Consider the following 23,495-nt stretch of genomic DNA (forward strand, 5'->3'; position numbering starts at 1 on the left):
TAACTTCAAAGCATTCTGAACTTAAAAACAATGGAAAATCTATTCTTTATCCCAAACCACTAGCACCCAGCCATCTGGCTCAAAGTATAGCAAGAGCTGGGGCTTGGCCAATTAGTAGTTTAGGAGTTACCATATTAAAAGATATTATTGGCTCAGGTCACCACAGATCTTTACTGTTAGAGTAATTACCGAAATACTTTATTGCTCTTTCGCTAAAGATTAATTGCCTGGAAGCAAAGACTCTCCACTTACACCAAGCAGACTTTAAATAGTTCTCCAGCACTACTACTTTGCCCTCACATGGCCTTATTTTCTAAATTAGATTCTTCAGTTAGAGAATAGGCTGTTCAAGAACAGAAACAAGAAAATATTTTAAAGCTTTTCTCAGGGAAAAAAAGAGAAGGTCATTTAAGAGAGACCAATGGTTGTGAATACTGAGCAACCTTTGCAATGAGCTACTACAAAGCAAACCTCGCATCTCAGCTGAAGAGCACACTCACAGTATAAACAGTCCTCAATGACACTCAGCTGGTCAAACAATCACTCCTTTATTGGTCCATATAAAGCTGGGCTTAATATATAGTAAGTCCTAGAAAGAAAGGAGCCACTCTCCTACTAGTTCAACTAGTGGTAAAAGTTACAGTATGACTTTGTGAAGCAGTTTCAGGTAACTGCATCGTGAATTCACTACCACAGATCATACTTGTAACAAAAATCTGTGTAGAAACTTAAATCTTATGAGATCAGATGTTTACTGTTTAATAAATATGTTCATCACAGTGAGAAACTACATGCTGTAGCACTGACCAAAAATTAAGCTTAAGTTGTATGCACATGCAAAGACAACTGCCTGGATTAGATGGCATTTCTCTCCTTTGTCCAGTCCTATAGTATCAGGCACAGGTATAGGCTAAGTTCTTCACAAAGATGAAGTTTCTTTGGACACTACTGGGCATGGAATTATTATAAAGTTTATAAAAAGAGGAAAAAATAAAGAGAAGGTAGTCGTGTTTGAACAGACAAGTTCTAAGCATGCTCACGAGTAACCATGAGCTAGCAGATGGGATGGGAAAAGGATCTTACTGCCTACCTAAACCAATGTGTTATTTTCTTCAATGCAACCTTCACAAACCTGACCAAGGAACAATTTTAGTGTCTCCACTCAAACAATCTCCCCCTTCTCTTCTGCTTAGATACAATTAGACCCTCAAAGGTCCACATGCCTAACCCAGATAGGATGCTTCTCGTTGATGAGATTTCTAAGGGGCTTTTATGCAACAAAAAGTTAACTCCAGTAGGGAAGGAACAACAGATGGAAGAGAAAAGGGAGTCCTATCATTTAGCTGAGACTAGATAAATTTCACCACAAGGAAGCTTGTGTTGCTTTATTTTAATTTTATAGTAGGTATTTTGTTCTGCCTCAAGGTTATTTACTGATACACATCTCATACAAGCAGATTGTATCTCTCTTCTGAGGCAATCCTGGATTGCTAATAGGATTACTGTATGTAGTTGGTATCCTGACTTATCAATAGCATTAAAATCCTTTTGTGAAGAGCAGCATTACCATTCTTAATTAAACTGAAATGCTAACCTCAGTGATGAGAAAATTGAGCCCAATGTGAACAAACCTGATTTTCGATAACCACTGCCTACACTGAGAGATTAAGTCTTTCTCAGTCTCCTGGACCAGATTCTTAAGTGTAATGTGCAAACAAAGCATTACAGAAATTTACCTACAAGTAAATACATGCAGGAATACTCTCAACACTTTAGGTACCTGTCTGAAAGACAAAAGCACTGACCATTACTAGGGTAAGGGCTACAGAGGTCACATCATAAACAGACAGATGTAAAATAAAGGGGTAATAACCCTCGATTGATTTTAGCAAATAATCTACAGATAAAGCTACAATGACTGCACTAAGAGCCAAGATAAGTTCCTGATCTCTTGAACTGTCCAACTGTGATTGCCTATCACCCTACAAGGAAAATATCTTCAAAGGAGATGCTTTTGGAAACAAAGAGACTGCCAGATAAAAGTTTATCCTACTGGAAAGTTTCAATTTTAAAGCATAATGTTTAAACCAGCTTCAGCTTCCTAAGAACTTAGTACCTGGAAGGAGTATTTCTACTATTCACTGAGGACTCTTTAATTAAATATTGAAAAGAACAAAGCATGGAAGAGTCCTAGAATCTCAAGTGTTACTGATGACCTTCTGCTTAGACAGAGCAGTGAAACACTGCAGTCGCATGAAAGATGACTAACAGAAGCAAACTGACAAACTTTTCTTCCTGATACAGGAAAATATAAATCCTTTACTGTTCTACCAAAAACACTTCCAATAATAAAAAGACTCAAGACCTCACCAGCAAGAGAATATAACTTGCCAAAAGCTCCTTACTAACTAGGTTTGGCCATAAGAGCTTATTTCGATTCCATTAATAACTCAAGGCTTAAGATACAAAGTAAACTCTATTAGCACATTCATACAAGAAAACAGATCAGTTTCCGAGACTTTCATGTGGCAATTATACTCATAAGGTTCTTCTCCATGATCCTACATGTATGCTGAAAAAGTGGAGCCTTCCGCTTTGTTTCATGATACAGTCAGTTAAAACTTCTCAACTAAAAATAGCTACCATTATAGAGCTTTCAATTTCCAAGGCAGTATGCTTTTTTAAAAGCTGGAGTGGTCTAAATTTAATTCAGAATTCCAATCTGTTTAGGTTTTGGCCTAGTGGTAAAAGAGCCTAACTATCCAAGACGTCAGTATTCAGAAATAAAAATTTAAACAATAAAATGCAAGTTTCTCACTAATGTGACAGACTTAGGTTTTTACACCCCTCTTTCCAAGAATGAACTACAGAGGTCTTGGCAAAAAAAGATTCTTATTGTTTCCATTCTTGAAACTTCTTCCACTAATACCCCTTTTTATCTTTCCCACAACATTCAGGAACTACAAGCTGTGAGAGAACAATGACCACTACAGTAAAAACTGTGTTCCATCCTTGAAAGCAAAGAACTGAAAACTGCTGGAAAATTAGTGTTTATAGTTAACACTTTACACTATACAAATATTTTCATGTGCCCCTCTCCGTTCTCACAACTGCAGTGATTTAACAGGTAATTGCTGCCATTCTTACTCCTTTTGCTTCTTTTCCCATTCTGGTCTTCTCCATTATACCTGCATTAGCATCTGACATTATTATGAATCAGTTCACAGAGGTGAACCACAAAATCCCATTCTTACTAGTTCCACTTTCTCAATCAGCTCACCAGATGATTATGTGAACACCAGTGCAGAAAAGCAGGAGCAGCCAGTGAACAGAAACATTGCTACCAAGTATCTAACTGCTAGATTGGCTTAGTAAAAGTCTAAAACTACACTCCTTTGAATGTAAAGCAACACCACAGGGCTTCAGACATTTCATAGTTTGGGGCCACATTGCAGGAGCAGAACTTCAATGTATGCTCTCACTTGTATGGTTTTGCCCCAGTTTACTTCACTCTGCTTGATAAATCACCATGCTTTCAAGCTGATTTTATGATCAACCTCCACCCTCATCTCATTTCTTCCACATCCTGCACCATTTTCCTTCTTGGTAGGTGGAGCCATAACTTCAACGATTATGTGAATAAAGTAGAATTGAGATGAATAAAATTTCCACTTTAATGGGAGGTCACAGGGCAAACAATCTGCATCAGTACAGGGGCATCACTCCTATTTGCCAGCCTATAAGCAATACAGGTGTCTTGAGCTAAGATGAAATTGGTTGATTTTTCTGTCTTTAGGTCAACTGCATTGCAAAAGGAAAATGTCTTGGTCATTGTGCTTACAGAAAGGGAAAAGTGAAAGAAGAGATAAAATGATACACAAGCAAACTGAAAAAAAATGCATCCTCCAAAAGCATTAGTGTTTGTTTTACAGAAAGACAACTAAAAACACAAGCTAATTAGTGTCTACCAAGATTAAATACAAGCACAGTACCCCTTTAACCTCACCTCATTATATCCTGTCAGGCCTGACTGAGCTCACTGCATATTTTATCAATACTCACTGTATTTCAGATAAGCCATCTTAAATAAATGTCCCACAAGTGTCATTTAAAATTTCCTTTGCTACCCCAATACTTTCATTTCTAAGGCCTTCAGCTGGTCTTCATTGTTAACAATACAGTACTAGTTCAAGTTTGATTTTCAAGTTATGCACTAAATTACAGGACTCATTATGCAAGCTGAACATTTATGAAACTAGAATATAAATACTGAATTTAGGTTTTTTTCCATCCTAAAATAGCTTAGGTACCTCTGTGGGTTTTTTTCATGGGAGAGAATGTTAAGATACAGCTGATTACCACCAGCCTTTGGCATCAGAAACTAGTCTAAGCTTGACTTTTAGAAAAACAGATATTTTTCTCCTTACTTCACTGACATCACAGCAGTAAAACCCCATTTTACTTGCTGATTTACAAATTTCCTTTGCACACTTTGGTGCTTAAAATAACTTGTTATTAAACAAAATTACTTCCGAATTTTGTATTCAAAACTGTGCCTCCTGCAGCTTTACAGAAATTTACTCTTACTTCAAGAGGATATAGACAGAACACTGCTCAAGGAACTGATACAGAAAAACTGTAGGAGAGAACGAGATAGTATAAAACAGCAAATGATCAGAGATATATGTTAAAAAAGCCAAAACCAAATGTGGTGCTGTATGGTGAAAGAGGAAAATAAGCAAAAGCAGCACTGGAAAAATTGGCTGCCCTCTGGTCCACAAACTGTTAGTAATCTGCACATCAAGAATAGGGAAAAAAAAGAGTCTTAAAAGATTTGGGGCTTAAACTCTGTGCTGGTTTTGCCTAGAATAGAGTTAATTTCTTCTCAGTAGCTGGCACAGTGCTGTGTTCGGATTCAGAATGAGAATAATGTTGATAACACACTGGTGTTTTGCTTTTTGCTAGGTTGTGTTTACCTTAGGTCAAGGACGTTTTCTTTCTTAACCTCTCAGGCTCTGCCAGTGATAAAGTATGTAAAAGAAACTGGGAGGGAGCACAGCTGGGTCAGGTGACCTGAACTAGCCACAGAGATATTCCATACCACAGAATGTCATGGCCAGTATATAAACCGAGGCAGCAAGGGGTGGAATACCCCTGTGGGCAGGCCAATCCAGGATCAGGATCAGGGGGTAGCATTGGTCCTCAAGTGGTGAGCAACTGTATTGTGCATCACTGGTTCTGTTTTGTTGGGTTTTGGTTTTTCTTTCCCTTTTTATTATCCCTTAGTATTTTACCTCATTTTGTTCTCAATTATTACAAATTGTTCTTATCTCAACCTATTTTTTTTACTTTGGTTTCTCCTCCCTAGTCCACCACAGCAGGGGGAACAGGGAGGAGGGAGTGTGAGTGGCTGCGTGGCTCTTGGCTGCTGGCTGGGGTCAAACCACGACAGTCCTTTTTGGTGCCCAATGTGCGGCCCAAAGGGGTGAAATAACAGATTTGACCAGAATGTGTTAAAATAAAATTGTTATAAATATTCATTGTATTGGTTTAATAGCCACTGGTTACAAAGTGGGCTGCTTTGCTCTCATGGCTGTGGCCTTTGTTCCCTATTATATCAATAACACTATGTTTGCTATACATAGTCCCTGCAATATATTTTATAGGATTCCTGGATGACAGCCACTGGTTGCAACACCAGTCAGGTGTATATATTCAGAATTACAGGCACCTCTGTACCTTGGGAGCCAAGTACTGGGAATGATTGATAATCATACCTTTGGTTTTAACTGCTCAGAACAACCTAAGGGAGAGGTAGTTTCCATATCTTTTGTCCCTCCCTCTTTCCTTCCTTCTCCTCCAAGCTGATTACAGTGTTCAAGAATTTGAACAAATTTTAATATTCTTACAACACACTTGAAGCCAACCTGTTTTTTTCACTGGGAGTCAACATGTCATTGCATATGGTTCGGATCTGGTTTATGGTCAGACTACTACTTAAAACAAATACCATGACCGACATTGTGGCTGTCAACTCCAGCAACAGACACTGCCACTACAAAAGCAAACCAACCTAGACCAGTGTCAGTTGCCCCTGTGCGAAAGAAGAAAAGAACAAGAAAGTCAACCAGTAAAATAGCTTCAGCAAAGACAGTCACGGAGTTCAAAGAGGGAGGAGATGATGAAGAAGCAGGGCCATCACAAAAGCCATCACAGGAACCAGGAGACAGAAGATAGAACCATCACCGCTCAACCCCTAACCTTGAGTGAGCTGCAGGAAATACGCAAGGACTATACCTGTCCTTCAGGTTAGCGTATTACTGTCAGGCTGCTCTGGTGCTGGGATAATACAGCAAACACTGTGGAGTTAGACAGTAAGGAAGCCAAGCAGCTGGGACCACTTGTTAAGGACAGAGCAATAGGACAAAAGACACAAACCCTTAACCTCTGGAGGCAACTCCTAGCAAGTGTGAGGGAAAGGCATCCCTATAAAGATGATATTAAATGCGACTTAGGCAAATGAACTGCAATACAAAAATGTGTTCAGTACATGAGGGAATTGACTGTGAGAGAAATGAGATATTTTGACCCAATGTGCAGCGCCCCAAAGATCCAGATGAAGTTTTTATGTAACTGACCCGTGTACTGGAAATTAGTGCAGAGTGCACTGACAACACATGACAACCCATTGGCAACATTCACTTAAAAAGAGGATATGCTGCCAACAGTGGGTGACAGGATTTGGCAAGTCTGAATACAAAGACAGTACTTCTGCTGCCTTTGTTGTGGCTGTGGAGAAATTATTGGACAACTTGTCACAGAAGTTAGAAAACCAGACTGAGGAGTTCTAAAAATTATGGGAAGATTTGCTCTACTCCCCACCTGTATAGGCTCATGTCTCAGCAGCTGATAGCAGGTGTCCTCTGGCTCAAGAGAAAGGATATAGAAGGTACACACCATGGGGTGCCCTGTGGTTTTTCCTGCAGGAACAAGGAGAGGGTATGAGGAAGTGCGATGGACAACCTACCTCCAGTCCTAGATGCAAAGGTGTGGGAATGGTGGGGAAAAACAACCACAAATGGTTTGGTTTTTTTACAGGAAAGTTGCTGCTCCTATCTCCAGTAGGCAGAATAGAAGGTCTGATCATATCATAGTAAGGAGAGAAGTTCTATAGCCCATTTCTACAAAATGTTAACAGGGAACTTTATGCTCAGGATTAGAGGGGCCCTGCCTCCAGCCAGGTGGAGGAGAGAGACAAGCAGGTTTACTGGACTGTATGGATTCGATGGCCTGGCACGTCAGTCCCACAGGAGTACAAAGCCTTAGTAGGTACTGGTGCACAATGTACCCTAATGCCATCAAGCCATGTAGGGGCAGAATCCATTTGTATTTCTGGCATGACAGGGGGAGCCAAAGAGCTGCCTGAAAACAACCACAAATGGTTTGGTTTTTTTACAGGAAAGTTGCTGCTCCTATCTCCAGTAGGCAGAATAGAAGGTCTGATCATATGACTGTAAGGAGAGAAGTTCTATAGCCCATTTCTACAAAATGTTAACAGGGAACTTTATGCTCAGGATTAGAGGGGCCCTGCCTCCAGCCAGGTGGAGGAGAGAGACAAGCAGGTTTACTGGACTGTATGGATTCGATGGCCTGGCACGTCAGTCCCACAGGAGTACAAAGCCTTAGTAGGTACTGGTGCACAATGTACCCTAATGCCATCAAGCCATGTAGGGGCAGAATCCATTTGTATTTCTGGCATGACAGGGGGAGCCAAAGAGATGACTGTATTGGAGGCTGAGATCAGCCTGACTGAGAAAGAGTGGCAGAAGCATTCTATTGTGACTGGATCAGAAGCTCTGTGCATTCTTGGCACAGACTATCTCAGAAAAGGATATTTCAAGGACCTAAAAAGGTACCTTTGGGCTTTCGGTATAGCAGCCCTGGAGACAGAGGAAATTAAGCAGCTGTCTACCTTACCTGGACTCTCAAGTGACCCTTTGTTGTGGAGTTGCTGAAGGCTGAGGAGGAGCAGGTGCCAACTGCTACCACAACAACGCACCGGAGGCAAAATCATACCAATCGAGACTCTGTAATCCCCATCCATAAATTAATCTATTGAGTGGAGAGCCAAGAAGTGATCAGCAGGATCTGCTCACCCTTCAACAGCCCCATATGGCCAGTACAGAAGTCTAATGGAGAATGGAGGCTAACAGTAGCCTATCGTGGCTTGAATGAAGTCACGCCACCTCTGAGCACTGCTGTGCCAGACATGTTAGAACTCCAATATGAGCTGGAATCAAAGGCAGCCAAATGGTATGCCACAATTATATTGCCAATGTGTTTTACTCAATCCCTTTGGCAGCAGGGTGTAGATGAGTTTGCTTTCACTTGGAGGGGTATTCAGTATACCTGGAATCGATTGCCCCAGGGGTGGAAACACAGCCCTACCATTTGTCATGGACTGATCCATGCTGCACTGGAACAGGGTGAGGCTCCAGAACACCTGCAATACATTGATGACATCATTGTGTGGGGCAATACAGTGGAGGAAGTTTTTGAGAGGGAAGAAAATAACCCAAATCCTCCTGAAGGCTGGTTTTGCCATAAAAGATAGTAAGGTAAAGGGACCTGCACAAGAGATCCTGCTTTTAGGGATAAAATTGCAAGATGGATGTTGTCAGATCTCAATGGATATTATAAGATAACAGCAATGTCTCTACCAGCTCACAGGAAAACATGAGCTTTTTAGGTGTTGTGGAATTTTGGAGGATGTACATTCCAAACTCTAGTCAGATCATCAGCCCTCTCTACCAAGTGACCTGGAAGAGGAATGACTTCAAACAGGGCCCTGAGCAATGACAAGTCTTTGAACAGATTAAGCAGGAAATAGTTCATTGCCATAGGCCTTGGGCCTGTTGGAACAGGACAAGATGTAAAAAGTGTGCACTGCACTATGGCTGGGGAGAATGGCCCTACCTGGCAGAAAGCACCAGGAGAGAATCATGGTCTAACTCTAGGTTTCTGGAGTCAGGGATATAGAAGATCTGAAGCTAACTACACTCCAACTGAAAAAGATACTGGCAGCTTATGAAGGGGTTTGAGCTGTTTTGGAGGTGACAGGTACTGAAGCACATCTCCTCCTGGCCCCATTACCCCTGCTGGGTTGAATTTTCGAAGGGAGAGTCTTGTCTACACATCATGCAATTGATGCTACATGGAGTAAAGTGGATTGCCCTGATTAACAAGGAGCTCAGACAGGAAACCCCAATCATCCAGGAACCCTGGAAGTGATCATGAACTGGCCAGAAGGCAAAGATTTTCAAATGTCACCAGAGGAGGAAGTAACACATGAGAATGGGGAGGTCCAGTGTGTGCTTCAAGGAGATTTGAATTTGGGCAAGAGTACCTTGACAAATGCAAATGCCCCAAATCAAGTATCAATGAAATGGCTTTTCCTCAGTAACATGTGGCTGTCTGTGCACTCAGGGTTGCTCACTGCTTTATATGGAGACGAGCTGGTTGCACGTCAGCACTTACATCTTGTTTTAAAGACTGAACATGAAGAGGCCTGCTTTTTAGAGACCCTGCCTCTATTTGTTCAGGAAGGGGAGAAACATATGGCAAAATTTACGTTATTCTACATAAAGATGATCAACTATCCATAAGCATTTGAACTGTTACTTTGGTTAGGACATGAGAATATTTTCAGGCATGTAGAAGGAAGGGAGAAAATCTGTGTAGCTCTTGCTCTCAGACTGAGAATTTTATTAGGCCACTCCCTTCTGGCCCCTCTCCTTACACCCAATTTCAACTGCAACTCTACAAATTAATCAGTCATTAAGACAGATTTAACAAGACTACAAAAAGACTACACGAAGAGCTGTTACATATTCTGAAGTGTCTGTCCCTCTACTGCGGATAAGCACATGCCTTAAAACTGCAAATTTAATCACATTTATAAAGCGCAACGTTATCCAGACAAGCTACACCATATACTCTATCACCTCTCTGTGAATATGGCAGTGCAACAGCTGCTGATAATAAGCTGAAATTCAGAGTCTTTGGCTAACAAGAAGTAAGGTGAGATGGTGATAACCTCATTAAGCATGCCAAGTTCAAGTACTAAGCCACAATTACTGCAAAGCAAGTAACAGTTCCAAAATCAGTGTGGATCTTGCATGCATTCAGCAGAACTATGAGTCTTAGTCTTATCAGTCATTTATATATTACTCTCAGAATCATCTGATCAAGGTACTGAATATATAATACTTGAATAGAATACTTGAACTTGCAAAGACACGTTCACAAAATGCTGAAGGTACTGCTCAGCATATTGCCAACTGATGAGGGCAGAACAGTGGGCAGACAAGAACCAACATTCTGATAAAAGGTTTTTATAAAGCCTGAACTGCAAGGGTTACAGCTAAAATTTCAAGAACAGTACGAAAGAAGATACTGCAAAGGCTGAAAAGTTAAAAAGAGACAAGGATTGTTGCCACCAAAGCCATACTACAGGGGTGCCTTGTTCACTGAAACATCAACTATCTTGGCATGACTGCATGGTCTTGAGGACTCAAAACTCTTCACCAAATCACGTTGTCATAGAAGCTCACAGAACAATATCAGGGTAAACACTGAAGCTGCATGAAATTTGCTAGATCCAAACTTCTAACAGACAACTTAGACATTCTGTGCTGGACTGGATATGAGATTACATATCCATTAGGCAACAGAAAAGAGCTTTAAAATTTTCCTATGAGCCATTACGTCTGTTACTGATATGCAGGTATCACGGTCATATAAAATGCTACATCTTATCCAACATAAGATCAAAACTGCAGAGCATACTTAGCAGCAGGATCAGGAATCAGACCAAAATGAGACTGCAAAAACATACCTAGGATTATTTTTCACTTGGCAGAGACTGTTGATCAGGCAGCAGACATACTCCAGCACTACCCTAGGACTTCCTGAGCTAATAAAAACCATTTTCCCACAATGCCTAAACAACAAGAAATCCAGGTCACCACTCAGAGCGCAGGGTCAGAACAAACAAAAAAAGGCACTGCAAAAACATACCTAGGATTATTTTTCACTTGGCAGAGACTGTTGATCAGGCAGCAGACATACTCCAGCACTACCCTAGGACTTCCTGAGCTAATAAAAACCATTTTCCCACAATGCCTAAACAACAAGAAATCCAGGTCACCACTCAGAGCGCAGGGTCAGAACAAACAAAAAAAGGCACATCACCACTTATAGAGCACAGGGTCAGAACAAACAAAAAAAGGCACCCAAGAAAAAAAAACAAAAAACAAACAAGAAAAAAACCCAAACTAACAAAAAACAAACAAAAAATAAAAACAAAACCCAAAACCTGCATTTTCAAGAGGAATTTGGTCACTCCCTCAATTGTCTGTCTGACATCTGCAACCAGCCAGAACAAGCTGGGAGCAAACATAGCTCATTTCATCTGGCTTCAGATTCTCCTAATCATCACTTAACTTGGTATGAAGGCTGAAGTGAGATTTCCTCATATTAGAGGCTTGCTTTCTGCTGTGAAACAGTTTGACTCATGCTCCCATAGAGTAAAAGCTCACAGACTTTGCACTGTCCTTGATGACAAAGAATTTATAAAGCATTTACCATTATTCACTTCAATATTTTTTGGATCACGTGGAAATGCATAGTATTTTACAACTTACCTGTCTGCAAGAGTAGGTGAAGAATATACACTGCCTTTTTCTCAGGGGAAGATAGGGTATTTTCAATCCCAGCACAGCAGAAAGCTCCATTGAGAGAAGCCTTACTACATAGATCAGTTTGAGAAGCAACAGAATCCAGACAAATGCACAGTTGAATGCATTCTGATGACCAGATTCCTTGTACCCATAAGATTCTTTTCCCCATGAGTTCCCTGGTTTGCTCCTGAACACTAGTATTAGTAGAGCTGAGCCAACAGGGCAAGAATTTTATTCAGTATTTTGCAAAGAACTACATCAGAAGTACTGGTGAGTGACTCAGAGCTCTACTGACATGCACAGTAAGACAGCCACATAAACTGAACAGCTTCCTCACTAATAACAGCAATAACAGAACACAGGTTTCTCTTGCACAAGGCTTTTGATCCAACGTTTCCTGGTCCTTTCAAAAGCTGCCTTGTGTGACTAAGATTTTGCAGTTGGCTAGGACAATTTCAAAAGGCAGCACAGCTAGAATTTCATCAGCCAGACACTGCTGGCATGAGGCATTTTGTAAATAGCTGTGTTGCCTTGGAAAATACATAAAAGGATACTTTTAGTTCAAGTTATGATATGGTCTAATTAGATCCAGTTCTTAGTTTTGGGCTTGTGTACATCTAGTGGTCCTAGATATGTAGAGTTGGAAGCAATCATCCTCTTGAATTCGAGGTGGTGTGCTGAGGAAAAGCACATCCACATACACTGAGAGAGCAAAGGCTGTCCTTGAAGGAGGCAGTTCCTCAGCAGTGCACAAGTTCTCAGCTTCAAAAGGTTGCCATCAGTATGGTAACCAAAAGAAGGAAAGCAGTGGCAGGGATGCAAAAAGTAACTATAAGCTTTTATATCCCTACACTTTCAATTCTCTGAGTATATACCGACATTGAGAGGCTGACTTGTAAATGTTAGCTCTGGTTTATGCCCATGTGATCTCCAAAAAACCTGCTCCTTGTTATTGTTCTATTCTGAGACATGTTCTCCTGCTGCTGAAATAAATCTACAACCTTAGGTGTATCTGAAGGGCCCATAAATCCAAAAGCTTTTATATCCCTACACTTTCAATTCTCTGAGTATATACCGACATTGAGAGGCTGACTTGTAAATGTTAGCTCTGGTTTATGCCCATGTGATCTCCAAAAAACCTGCTCCTTGTTATTGTTCTATTCTGAGACATGTTCTCCTGCTGCTGAAATAAATCTACAACCTTAGGTGTATCTGAAGGGCCCATAAATCCAAGACACCAGAAGCCTTGTCTATTCAGCTGCTGACTCAAATTGACAGACTGTAAGGCAAAACTTGCAATGCTGTCAGAATTTCAGGGACAAAAATCTTTAGAAACCATACAGCATGCTGTATTACAACTAACTACACTGACTAGTGCTACAAACAGCTATGAAACTATAGGGTTTAATAAAAGTTCTAGAATCGTTATGAGCAACACTGCATTGCTTGTACACTCAGCATGTACTGCTGATATTGCTTCCAGGACATGTTGACAAATACATGCAAGGCCCCCAGACTTACCACTGATGTACAGTGATGTGATGACTTCAGAACACAACTACTCCTGTGCTAGAGTGGATAGCTGGAAAGAGGCAATATGACCAAGCAATGTCACAAGTTTCCAAGCCTATTTCCTCTTCCTCAATGCAAGTATGCTGACTTCTATTATACTGATAGGCAGATCTCAGAAAGGTCCAGATGCAGCTGATCACTATTACCACTGAAACTTCAGCAATCAATTGTAAAGCAAATGCACTATCTAGTCCCTCTAATCTAACAGCTAGGAGCCTGCAGCTAATAAACAGCAGAGAATATTCTGCAGTCATGCAAAATTCACCTCCAGAAACAGTATCTTAATGCAGACCTTGTGCTTAAGGTTAACAGTGACATCCTAGGGATACCTTGCTATTAAATAAAAACCTTAATTATTGGAAAGAGAGCAGCAAACTGTCAGTCTAGGAAATCCTTGTCTCCTGCACTTTTATAACCTGTACCATGCTTTTAGTGTTTCGATATTTAACTTTAAATAAATACAGAATCTTTTGTGAAGAACAATCCTTCCACAAGACCAGAGGTAACACTACATATAAACTCTAAAGTGATGAGATGCACTATGTTCTTATTCCCTTGTTCTGACACTTGATACCAAAGCTCACCACATCATACCTATTTGTAGTGCAGCAGAAGTTTTGGCACAAATACCAAGTTGTCAAACATGCCAGATGTTCCTCTGCTGGAAGATGGGCACAGTATTATGCCAGATCATGGCATGGATCACCTGACTCTGGCAGAATAGGTTTCTCTTCCTCAATCAGGTGCAACTCAGGACTACTCGACCAGAATTTGCCCCTCCTCACTTGCCCAAGTGTGACTAGGACAAACTCATCAGTCATTTGTTAGAAACCTGCCATTCTGTTCCAAATTAAGCCTACTAAGGACCTAATGTCAATAAATGACCAGAGATTAAACTAGATACTGTCATAAGGACGTGGACGTAAGGGTTTTTATTTTGTTCAAAACAAGTAGCATTTCCTTTAACTTTGTGGATGCCCAAACTGCTTTCAAGTTCTTCTTGTTGAGAGCTGCCTTTTCACTTTTCATTAATTTCTCTGGCATCAGGCAAGGAAGTTTCATCTTCAACATCAGGCAAAAAAGGATGAAGAGAAGCTCATAACCACTCACCATCCATTATGTTGGGAGTACACAGTATTAAGCAAATATTTGCATTTTCTCCAAGATTATTACAGCAGAATCTTTCTCACTGACATACTTCAAACCGGAGGATGGCTAGTATTATCACTGGAGAGCATCATGCTGTTCTTTTTCCATTAGCCAGATGGTGCAACTAAAGCATTTGCCATATTTACTGAAGGTGGTGTGAAAAGACAATTCAACACAAAAAAATCAGTATGTAAAGCAATTACAGAAAGTAATCAGAACTTAAAAAGGGAGTGCTTGTACTTCAAAAGTTATTACATTTTTATTGAATATCATCACAACTTTTAACTTCATATTCGACTAACTTTTGAAAGCAGTCAAAAAACAGGTATTTGCACCTCTCTTGGCATCATCCAATTTATATCTTGTTCCAATCAATGCCTCTACCTAGCACAGAATGCTTCAGCAGATTTACAATGAGCACCTCACGTCGTGCTACGCTGTGCTTTATCATCTGCACTGCCCAATTCTGTGTTTTAACTTCATACTGAAACAAAACCACCTCACAGAATCTTAAGAGTCTGGAAACATACCTCAAGAGACTGCAGCCTCCCCTTCCAGGAAGTTACAATAAAGCCCAGCAATTACTTTCAAATAAGGAAGCTGACAATAAGACTTTATATGAGTGACCTGTTACCATTAAAACATGAACAGATTGCTTGGCTGAAAATAGTAAGGAACATTCTTGACCTTCACAGCACAATATGATGTTCACGTTCAATTTGGGGTGTGGGGAAAATGGATCAGAATTTGACAATGGAAGATTTTGCTTGATGGGAGGATTTATGAAAACATATCTAGTCTTCTACTTAACTAGCTACTGTTAAACTGGGTTGTTGTATTTCACTACACCTAACTACTACCACAAAGAGTACCAAATATTTAGGATGGAATTAAGACCCACTTAATTTAATGCAAAAAAATTGATTTCAGTAATTTTTCTGAGCAACAGATGTCATTAATTTGCTGTAGCAGCTTAGGGGTAGTATCACATGAACTGCTGCTGTATCGGTTGAGGCTCTGAGGAGTACAGTAAACTGTGCTTATTAGTTTAACACATTAAAAGTAAAAGCTTACAATGTCACTGCCGGAGAGTGATGATACAGAAGATGCAGATGAGCCAGAGGATAACTGTTGTGTGCTGGTCAATGACAAAGTCAAGTGTTGACTGTAAGGTGGTTCAGTCTCTCTGTTCTCTTGCTGTTCTCCATTGCACAGAGCTATCTGGTCTCTTATTTTCAACCTGTTATCTGTTAACAGAAAACATAAGTATAATTTAAGAGCACAGAATACAAACACATGGGCCCTGAAGTCTAAGAAGAGCTGCAGTTTAACAAGCTAACTGATAAACAGGCTCAGAGAAAACTAGTCTTGGGTTAGAAAGTTACAAGTTCTTTTATTTTTTCTACATATCCAAATTATTAATTTCAAGGCATGAGTATTTTGAATTACATCAAATTCAAGAAAAAAATTTGTTTCCTGCTATACCTACCAAGTTCAGGTGATAAATTAATTTTGCTCCCCCACTTCTTTTTAATCCAGGCCCTGTAGTCAATCACTTCTTGGGTCACTTTGATGATTCTACCTAATGTGCTAAAAAAATTGTTCAATTAAGTATTAAACAAAGACTGTTGGTTACATATTTGCAAGCATTTTAACAAGCAACCAAATTATGCTAAAAGTTTAAGATACCCCTAACCAAAGAATCCTTTTGAACTTTCATTTCCTTAGCACACCATTTAATCCATTGAAGGGTCACAATTTTTATATTAGTTTATTGTTTTTCTTCTACCATACTAACATGCAAGCACTGACACATAAGATTTTTACTCTAGATTTCTCCATGAAATGCATCTTAATTATCAAGAATGTACATGCTGATACCAGTGTACTTGATAAAAGCAATTTATCCTTCCTGCATTTCTCCACACAGGACGTTTTCCCCACAGAATCTGGATTACAACAGGTATGGGATGCAATGAAGACACTAACATCCCATCCCTGCAACTGTCTGGTCAGAGACCTTGACTAATCCTTGCTTACCGATTTACAAGACAACTTAAAAGGTGTTAAGGTCCTCACAATTATAAAGGAGGTACCATGGATCATGAGGTAGTGGAAACAAGAAATTGACTGGCTCCAAAACTGTAGTAAGTGAGAATTAAACAACTCGTAACAGTAAGTGGCTTGTACCTGTACTGGAATTTTCTTTTGGTTTAAGTGTATAATGGGAAGGCAGGATATACATGATCTTAATGTATTTAGACTGCCTATTAGGTCATTTCATAGTAACACTGAAAGTAGGAGTAATTCTCTTACTGTCTTAGGGATTACTATTTCATGCAAGAACGAATACCACATGTTCCATGTTTGGTCTTCCAACTTCAAATACATGTTACTCTTAGTACTGAAAACGTCCAGCATTTTAAGTAAACATTGAATCAAATATCATCTAAGCTATAAGACCAATAGCTGGAGAGAAGCCACAGGGACAGAATGAATGTTACCCACCATTGTACTTATGCAGATAAATGATACATGATGGAAAATAGTATCTTGACTTTTACATGCAGAATTAACAGTGTGATCGTCACTACTCAGCAATTAAAGACCTGGGCTACAATAGGTTAATTCATTGGGAACCACAGTTCAATAGCTAAGTAGAGCACATTAAGAAATGAACAAATAAAAGACAGGATTGTATTTTGTCAATGTACATTCTCATGATGTAATAGCATTTTAAGTACTCAATGCAGTTCTGGTTTCTCGGTCTCTAAAAGGAAGCTGAGCAAGTGGAGACCAAATGAAGACAAGGATGACCTAAACCTGCAGAGAATCAACTGTGACCCTAAAGCTGCAGTCCCCAAAATAGCAATGCTAGTATGGGACCCAAACATACACCTGGTGAGTCTCTTCAGCACCAGGACAGGGAAGGAAATCTTGTAGCTATAAAGTTTCATCTGAGAACACCTTTATAAAGATTTGAGCTTTTACTCCAGGATAACATAAATTTCACAACTACCACCAGCTGTGGTCTTACAACCAGAAAATGAATATGAACTGAATAACGTAAGCTCTTTGGGATAAGTTTGTCAAGTCTGAAGCTTCTTGGAGTACTTTTCTAGAAGCAACTCAAGTCATGACTTCTTATGCCAAAAGGAAAATGAATGATACAGGCTGGTATTTTTATCAGATTGAGGGACTGATAGACCAAAAATGCCTGCTATCAAATAGGTATGATGGGTGAAACTACTCCAACACCAACAACTGCAGCAGAGGTGCACAAGCAGAACCTAGGAGTATCTTCTCTCACTAGTTCCTTCAAAGAGAACAGAGATCAAAGCCCTAAACTCTCATTTTTGGTACAAGGGTAGAAAAAAGGAAGTTCACTAAGTTATCAGGTCAGGAGTTTAAAGGCAGACTCATGCTACTGTGCTTGTACAGCAAAATTAAAAACATTCATTATGAGACATCAGAAACTGAAAGGTGACTAAGGCTACACTGTCATATACTCAATATAGCAGCAAAGACAGAGGAAGCAAGTGTGATCAAACTAGATACTGATCTCAAAGAACACCATTTCCTATGCATGAGACTCAAGCGTGTCCATGGGTTCAAAGCACAGTTTTTTAAAATAAGCACTTCAAAATTGTGCTTCGATCTCTTTTCAATACTGAAAACGCTTAGGAACAAAAAACCTATTAAGCTACCTGCCTTTATTATGGAGAAAATTCCACATTTTTGGGGCTTCCTTTTGACTGAAGTCAGATTTTCTGTAGATGTACAAGAGACAGTTCTTCAAAGATGCTTGTTCGGAAGACACGAAAAAAAAACAGCTAACAGGTAAGTACAATTAGAGAGCCCTAAAGGCCCTTAAAGGTTTTCCCTTTAATATTATCACACAGTAAAACCAGGAATAAGCTATTTACATATCTAGCTCATTTTATGACAAGGCTAGAAGTTTCTGTTTTTATGCACTGCAAGCCCTCAGTTCACAGGGACACTTTCTAGCAGTCATTATAGCACAACTACTGTGCAAATCAATCCTAAGATCACTCCTAAAAGGCTCAGATTGATGACATCAGATTCAGTAAAATCAAATATGTAAAGCTCCAGCCAAGCTCCACATGAACAAGTGAGCAGCAGAGCATGAAAAAAAAATCAAGTCTCTGAAAGAACAGTCAAAATAACTGAAATAACCCCCAGGTATTAAAAGGGAAATATAACCCAAAAGCACACTTAGGAGCACCTGAGAAGAATCTGCTTTAGCATGAGGCTAAAAACCCCACCAAACCTAAAACCTTTACCCAAATACTCTGCACGGGAAAAGCTGGTATTAGCAATACCTTTTAAGACGCAGCGTGTGTTCTAGTGACAGCCACCACCATTCAAGATGTGAAGCAAAGCAAAGACCATTTCAGACAGCACATTTCTGTGTGTTAGCAGATCTAGCAGGGAAATTTAACATTCCCTTTTACAGCTCCCACAGCTCCCAGGACTATTTTGGCCAACCAGTGGCAACCCCAACCTAACATACAGGCCTGTCAGCAGTTAGATGAGTTGAACTGTATGCTAGAAAGAGACCAAACAACTTTCAAGCACAGAGATGGAATGATCATTTTTCATGTCTCAGACTACTGTTGTTTTGAAGATTATCACCTGTAAATGACAACATGCAGAGTAAATCCCTGCCAAGGCTTTCTTAAATCCTGCCCTGTTGCCATGACAGTCCCTTTCCCTCACCCACCTGTCTGGCACCAATACAGAAGGCATCAGAAGTCTTACTTGTACTGAAAGGAACATCACATCAGAACATGATGTTCATGAAATTCTCCTGAGCATTCTTGAAAGGGGATGGAGACAAAATAGCATTAAGGTAATTTCTGTAGCTGTACGAATTACCTTCAGGACTCAGCTGATTACTGTTTCCACTCACAGGATAACTTTGAACTCCCACTATACCTCAGATGTTATATTTAGAAGCCTGAATGAAGATGAAGGCAAGAGTGATTCTGATCTACCCCTTATTATTCTGTGGGACTTGCTACTACAGAACATTGAGAAAAAGGCCTATGCTGAAGGACTAAAATCCAACTTTGTTCTTCACTGGGAATATCTGAAGCAGCAGCTGGCTAGAAAGCCTTAAATTAACTTAGACTTCTGGTCATTTGAGTTGGACTGACCCTGAAAAAGAGCAGTAACAACCACCATGATGAGAAATCTACTGAGACTGTCATCTACAAAATAGCCCTTTCCAGTAAAGTTCTTTGTACAGAGTTCTAATATGAATTCTAACCCATCAGATAGTTCAAGAACAGAATTTCACTAAGGGAAAAGTTAGCTCCAATTACAACAAAACTGAATAAGCTCAAGTCAGCTTGGGGAGTTCAACTTCCTGCAACTTCCTATCCTTTCAAGTGCTCTTCATTTAGTTTGTTGATTCTTCTAGTAGAATGTCCTGCAGCTAGTCACTGGTCTTAAAGGGAGCCTATAGCTTACAGCTTAACCTTACCACTAACAAGCCTAGAAAAGGTGAGAAAAAAAATGGATCAGGACAAAGCACTCCTGGATGGCTAAGGCTTTAGGTCAGGCCACCAGGAAAGTCTTTATACAGAGAGCATGGACCTCTGTCTTACAGGTGGAAGAAGGATCTGAAACACACCTGGATTACCCAAGCACATCAGGTTTAACTGAGACCAAACAGACTGTTGAGGCTGTGCAACAAACTTGTTACCAAACAGCTCAACATTCACCTTTTGCACTGACAAAATTGGTTTTGAGGGAGCTACTTGTATACAGGACTTTGTTGAAAGCTGTTCCTCTTGAGACACCAACTCCCTTTGACAGAATGACAAACCACTGGCATGATGATCTCTGAGGCTCAGACATCACAGGCAGAGACAGCCCAGAACTTGCAGACAGGTCAGACACACAAAACCTGAACACTGCTGCTGGGACTGTTCCCCAGGTTTGAAGTTGTGACAAAATTCAGACATTTTCCCAAATACAGTAAGAAATGCAAGTACATGAGAAGTGCACCTTATGACACCTAAGTCGTCAATTAAATGCATCACAAATATACCTTTTGCTATCCATAAATAGAGGTGCCTCATAAGAGAATGACTATTCCTCAAAAATCGACAGAGAAGTTAATGAGGACCAGAACCCAAGACACAAGCAAAACTTCAGGAATCCCTAAGTTGTTCTATTTATACTTATGTTAGAACAAAGTTTCATTCAGCACCAAGAATTGTCAGCCAGTACGTCTCAAGTGTCAGTGTGCAACACATTGTACTGCTCCTCTGGCACCTCCATCACAGGCACAAGTGCAGTCTCAACCTTTGTGAATTTAATAGAGCAGAAAACCTAGAAGACACAGGCACTATTATAGTACTTGCAGTTTTAAATCCACAAGTGAAAGAACAGTGTCCACTTGACAAACTTACTATAGGAAAACTACTTCACCTTCCAATGATGTTAATGCTGGAAGTTTACATCACAAGTAGAGTTTGGAATTGTACTGAGATGGTTTATATTACTTCTTAGAGCTATCCCTCCCTGTGGTTAGCTGGGGAGCTCAAACTCATTGGGATTCTAGGGAAGTCTCAGACAAGACATCCTCTGATCTAGTCCAAATTTGTACTGAGAGTTAGAATAACAGATGCCAGAGCAGATACACAAATGAAAATACAAGATGGCTGCCATGCCCTCATTTTGCTTCTTTCAGAAAACAGAAACTGCAAAGGTGAGAGCCGAGAAACTATGAGTTGTACCACATTTCTTTGAGAGACACTAAGAACTGCATTAAAAATGACATGTCTAGAAGTATGCCACTTTTAATGACAGTTCTGACATTATGGCCAAACCAGACAAATTCTTTTAGTATTTTTGATTTTTATATAATACTTTTAATTCTTAAATACCTATCAAGTCTTTTAATACAGCTTATGGTAACATGTATTAAAGAACTAGGCAAGCTCTCACCCTTGTTATCTAGTTTTGTGTCTAAACAAGCAATTCGATCACACACATTCCCTTCTGCCATAATACAGACAAAGATCATACCACACACACCAGGATAACTTCCTTTGAAATACTTTAACCAGAATGTTTGAGAAAGACCAATTATCCTCTGGCTTCCTGGCACACTAACAAAATCTCACATTGAACTTATCCTGGTTTTATCATACTCTCTTCATTTCAATGCTTCACATCGAAGTATTGCACTCTCGTATCAACTGGGCAGCTTAAATTTCTGTGCAGATTTCAGTACAGCTACAGTTAAACAGCAAGTAACAATATTCCTGTTATTGATCCAGGCCCAAACATTCCTAATTGATTACACAGACAAATGGATATTCAAAAAGTGGACTAATTACCTCTCAGAATCTCTATTTGGATATGATCTTGCAAGTGGTGATACTGCATGGCTAAGAACAATGTAGGCATAATCAAAAACTTGTTTCACTTGCATGGCACCGTAAGAACTTCTGCCAACGTCGTTTCCTGAAATAATGTGACAGTCATCAGATCATCTTTTTTAATATCAGTAACCAAAATATTATTCATACTTAAGCTGTATTGTTAAGGCTTCTGAGCTGTAACTCTAAACTGGTTAGCCCATTCCACTCACATCAGGAACAACTAAGTGTGCCTAACACAATAAAAGAAGTTAACTTTAGCAATTACACTTGAACATTACGCATTCAATTTACCACTTGTAACATACATTTAAAATACATATGTACCAGCACCTGAAATAAACAGAGCACAGAGATCAGATTAAAGCTCTTATAGCTGTCTTTCAAAAGGGAACCAACCAAGCTTAAAGCATCACATCTCACTTACCAGTAGAGTTTCTGCAGGCCAAGTTCAGCTTATAATTCCACTTGTGCAACCACATTATCTTCATTAGCTCAGGTATACTCACATCAACCCCTACCTTAACTTTATCAAAACTACAGATTAATAAACCAGCTCAGACAGACTACCTCCACAGGAAAAAACATTCCATAAAAAATTACCATAGAGGATTCCAGAAATTTGTACAGCATTGCTTTTTGATCAAGTTAGTGGCACTCTCAACTGCCCCTCTTCAAACATGAGTAATATTTAAAAGCATAACTCCTTCCAAATGCAGTGCTATGTGATGAACTGCAGAAGTTAAGAACATGCTACAGCTTGCTTCTCTATCAATGACAATGTACAAGAATTGATCTTCCACTTGAAAACTAGAATCATCTTGCTATTGACTAGCATGAAACATTTGGGAGTGGTTATAGATATATTTGGCAACAGACACAAAAAGTTCACTGTCAGCACTCAGTTTAAGAAACATCCTTCAAATTGCATAAAACAGACTAGGTCTTGAGTGGGTAGGAAACCGCTTGCAGTGAAAGGTTCCCTCCTTCAGAATGATGTGTGAAATGCTATGAGAACACTGAGAAGGGAGGAATCACCAAACATCATTCTTCTAAGCTTGAAATTCAGATCAGGGCTCATGATTAGAAGAAATTAAAGGAAAATCTGCTTTGAAAATTGATGGGTAAAGAACAGAATCTATCCTTCGGAGATCTGAATCCAGTAAGGCTGAATTTGACTTTAGAGGAACCCTTCACTCGCTGAGCTGTTTTGTCCATCAAGCCATTATAAACAAACATGCTGAGATCTACCATCCAGGTGAAAAAAAGAACAGCCTTTGCTCTACTACCTGACCACATATTTTAATTCTTCAAGATTCTCAAAACCTAATGCCACTCTAAGAGAAAAGCACACAATGAAACAGCCTGGGAACATAAAAGCATTTTGGGAAAACAGAACTTGATCAGTAATTTACACAAAAGAATTGATCAAAAATACTTCCATTTACTGAAGTAACTATCTTGATCTGAATGCACTGCTGCAGCATTCAGCAGCTACTAGGTTCAAAATTACTGAAGCCTCTCCAAATGGTTTATTCACTATTGGACTCTAATCTGAAGTAGAAGCAGAGATGAATGTGGGCCTAGGACAGTGCATCTAGGAGGAAACACATTG

The 23,495-nt window shown here is 39.7% G+C and overlaps 1 protein-coding gene across 2 annotated transcripts in view; it reads right to left on the reverse strand.

Annotated features, from left to right (window-relative positions):
• PAPD7 (PAP associated domain containing 7) overlaps positions 1-23,495 on the reverse strand; it is a 48,436-nt gene that overhangs the window by 13,116 nt on the left and 11,825 nt on the right. For both annotated transcript variants that reach the window (XM_009076596.1, XM_009076594.1), the window contains exons 7-9: positions 21,839-21,965; positions 15,952-16,052; positions 15,537-15,709 (exon numbers count right to left, since the gene is read on the reverse strand). In XM_009076596.1, coding sequence (XP_009074844.1) covers positions 15,537-15,709; positions 15,952-16,052; positions 21,839-21,965 — 401 coding nt within the window. The remainder of the gene's footprint in view (positions 1-15,536; positions 15,710-15,951; positions 16,053-21,838; positions 21,966-23,495) is intronic.

This window comes from Acanthisitta chloris, unplaced genomic scaffold, assembly GCF_000695815.1.
Source record: "Acanthisitta chloris isolate BGI_N310 unplaced genomic scaffold, ASM69581v1 scaffold10116, whole genome shotgun sequence".
NCBI lineage: Eukaryota > Metazoa > Chordata > Aves > Passeriformes > Acanthisittidae > Acanthisitta > Acanthisitta chloris.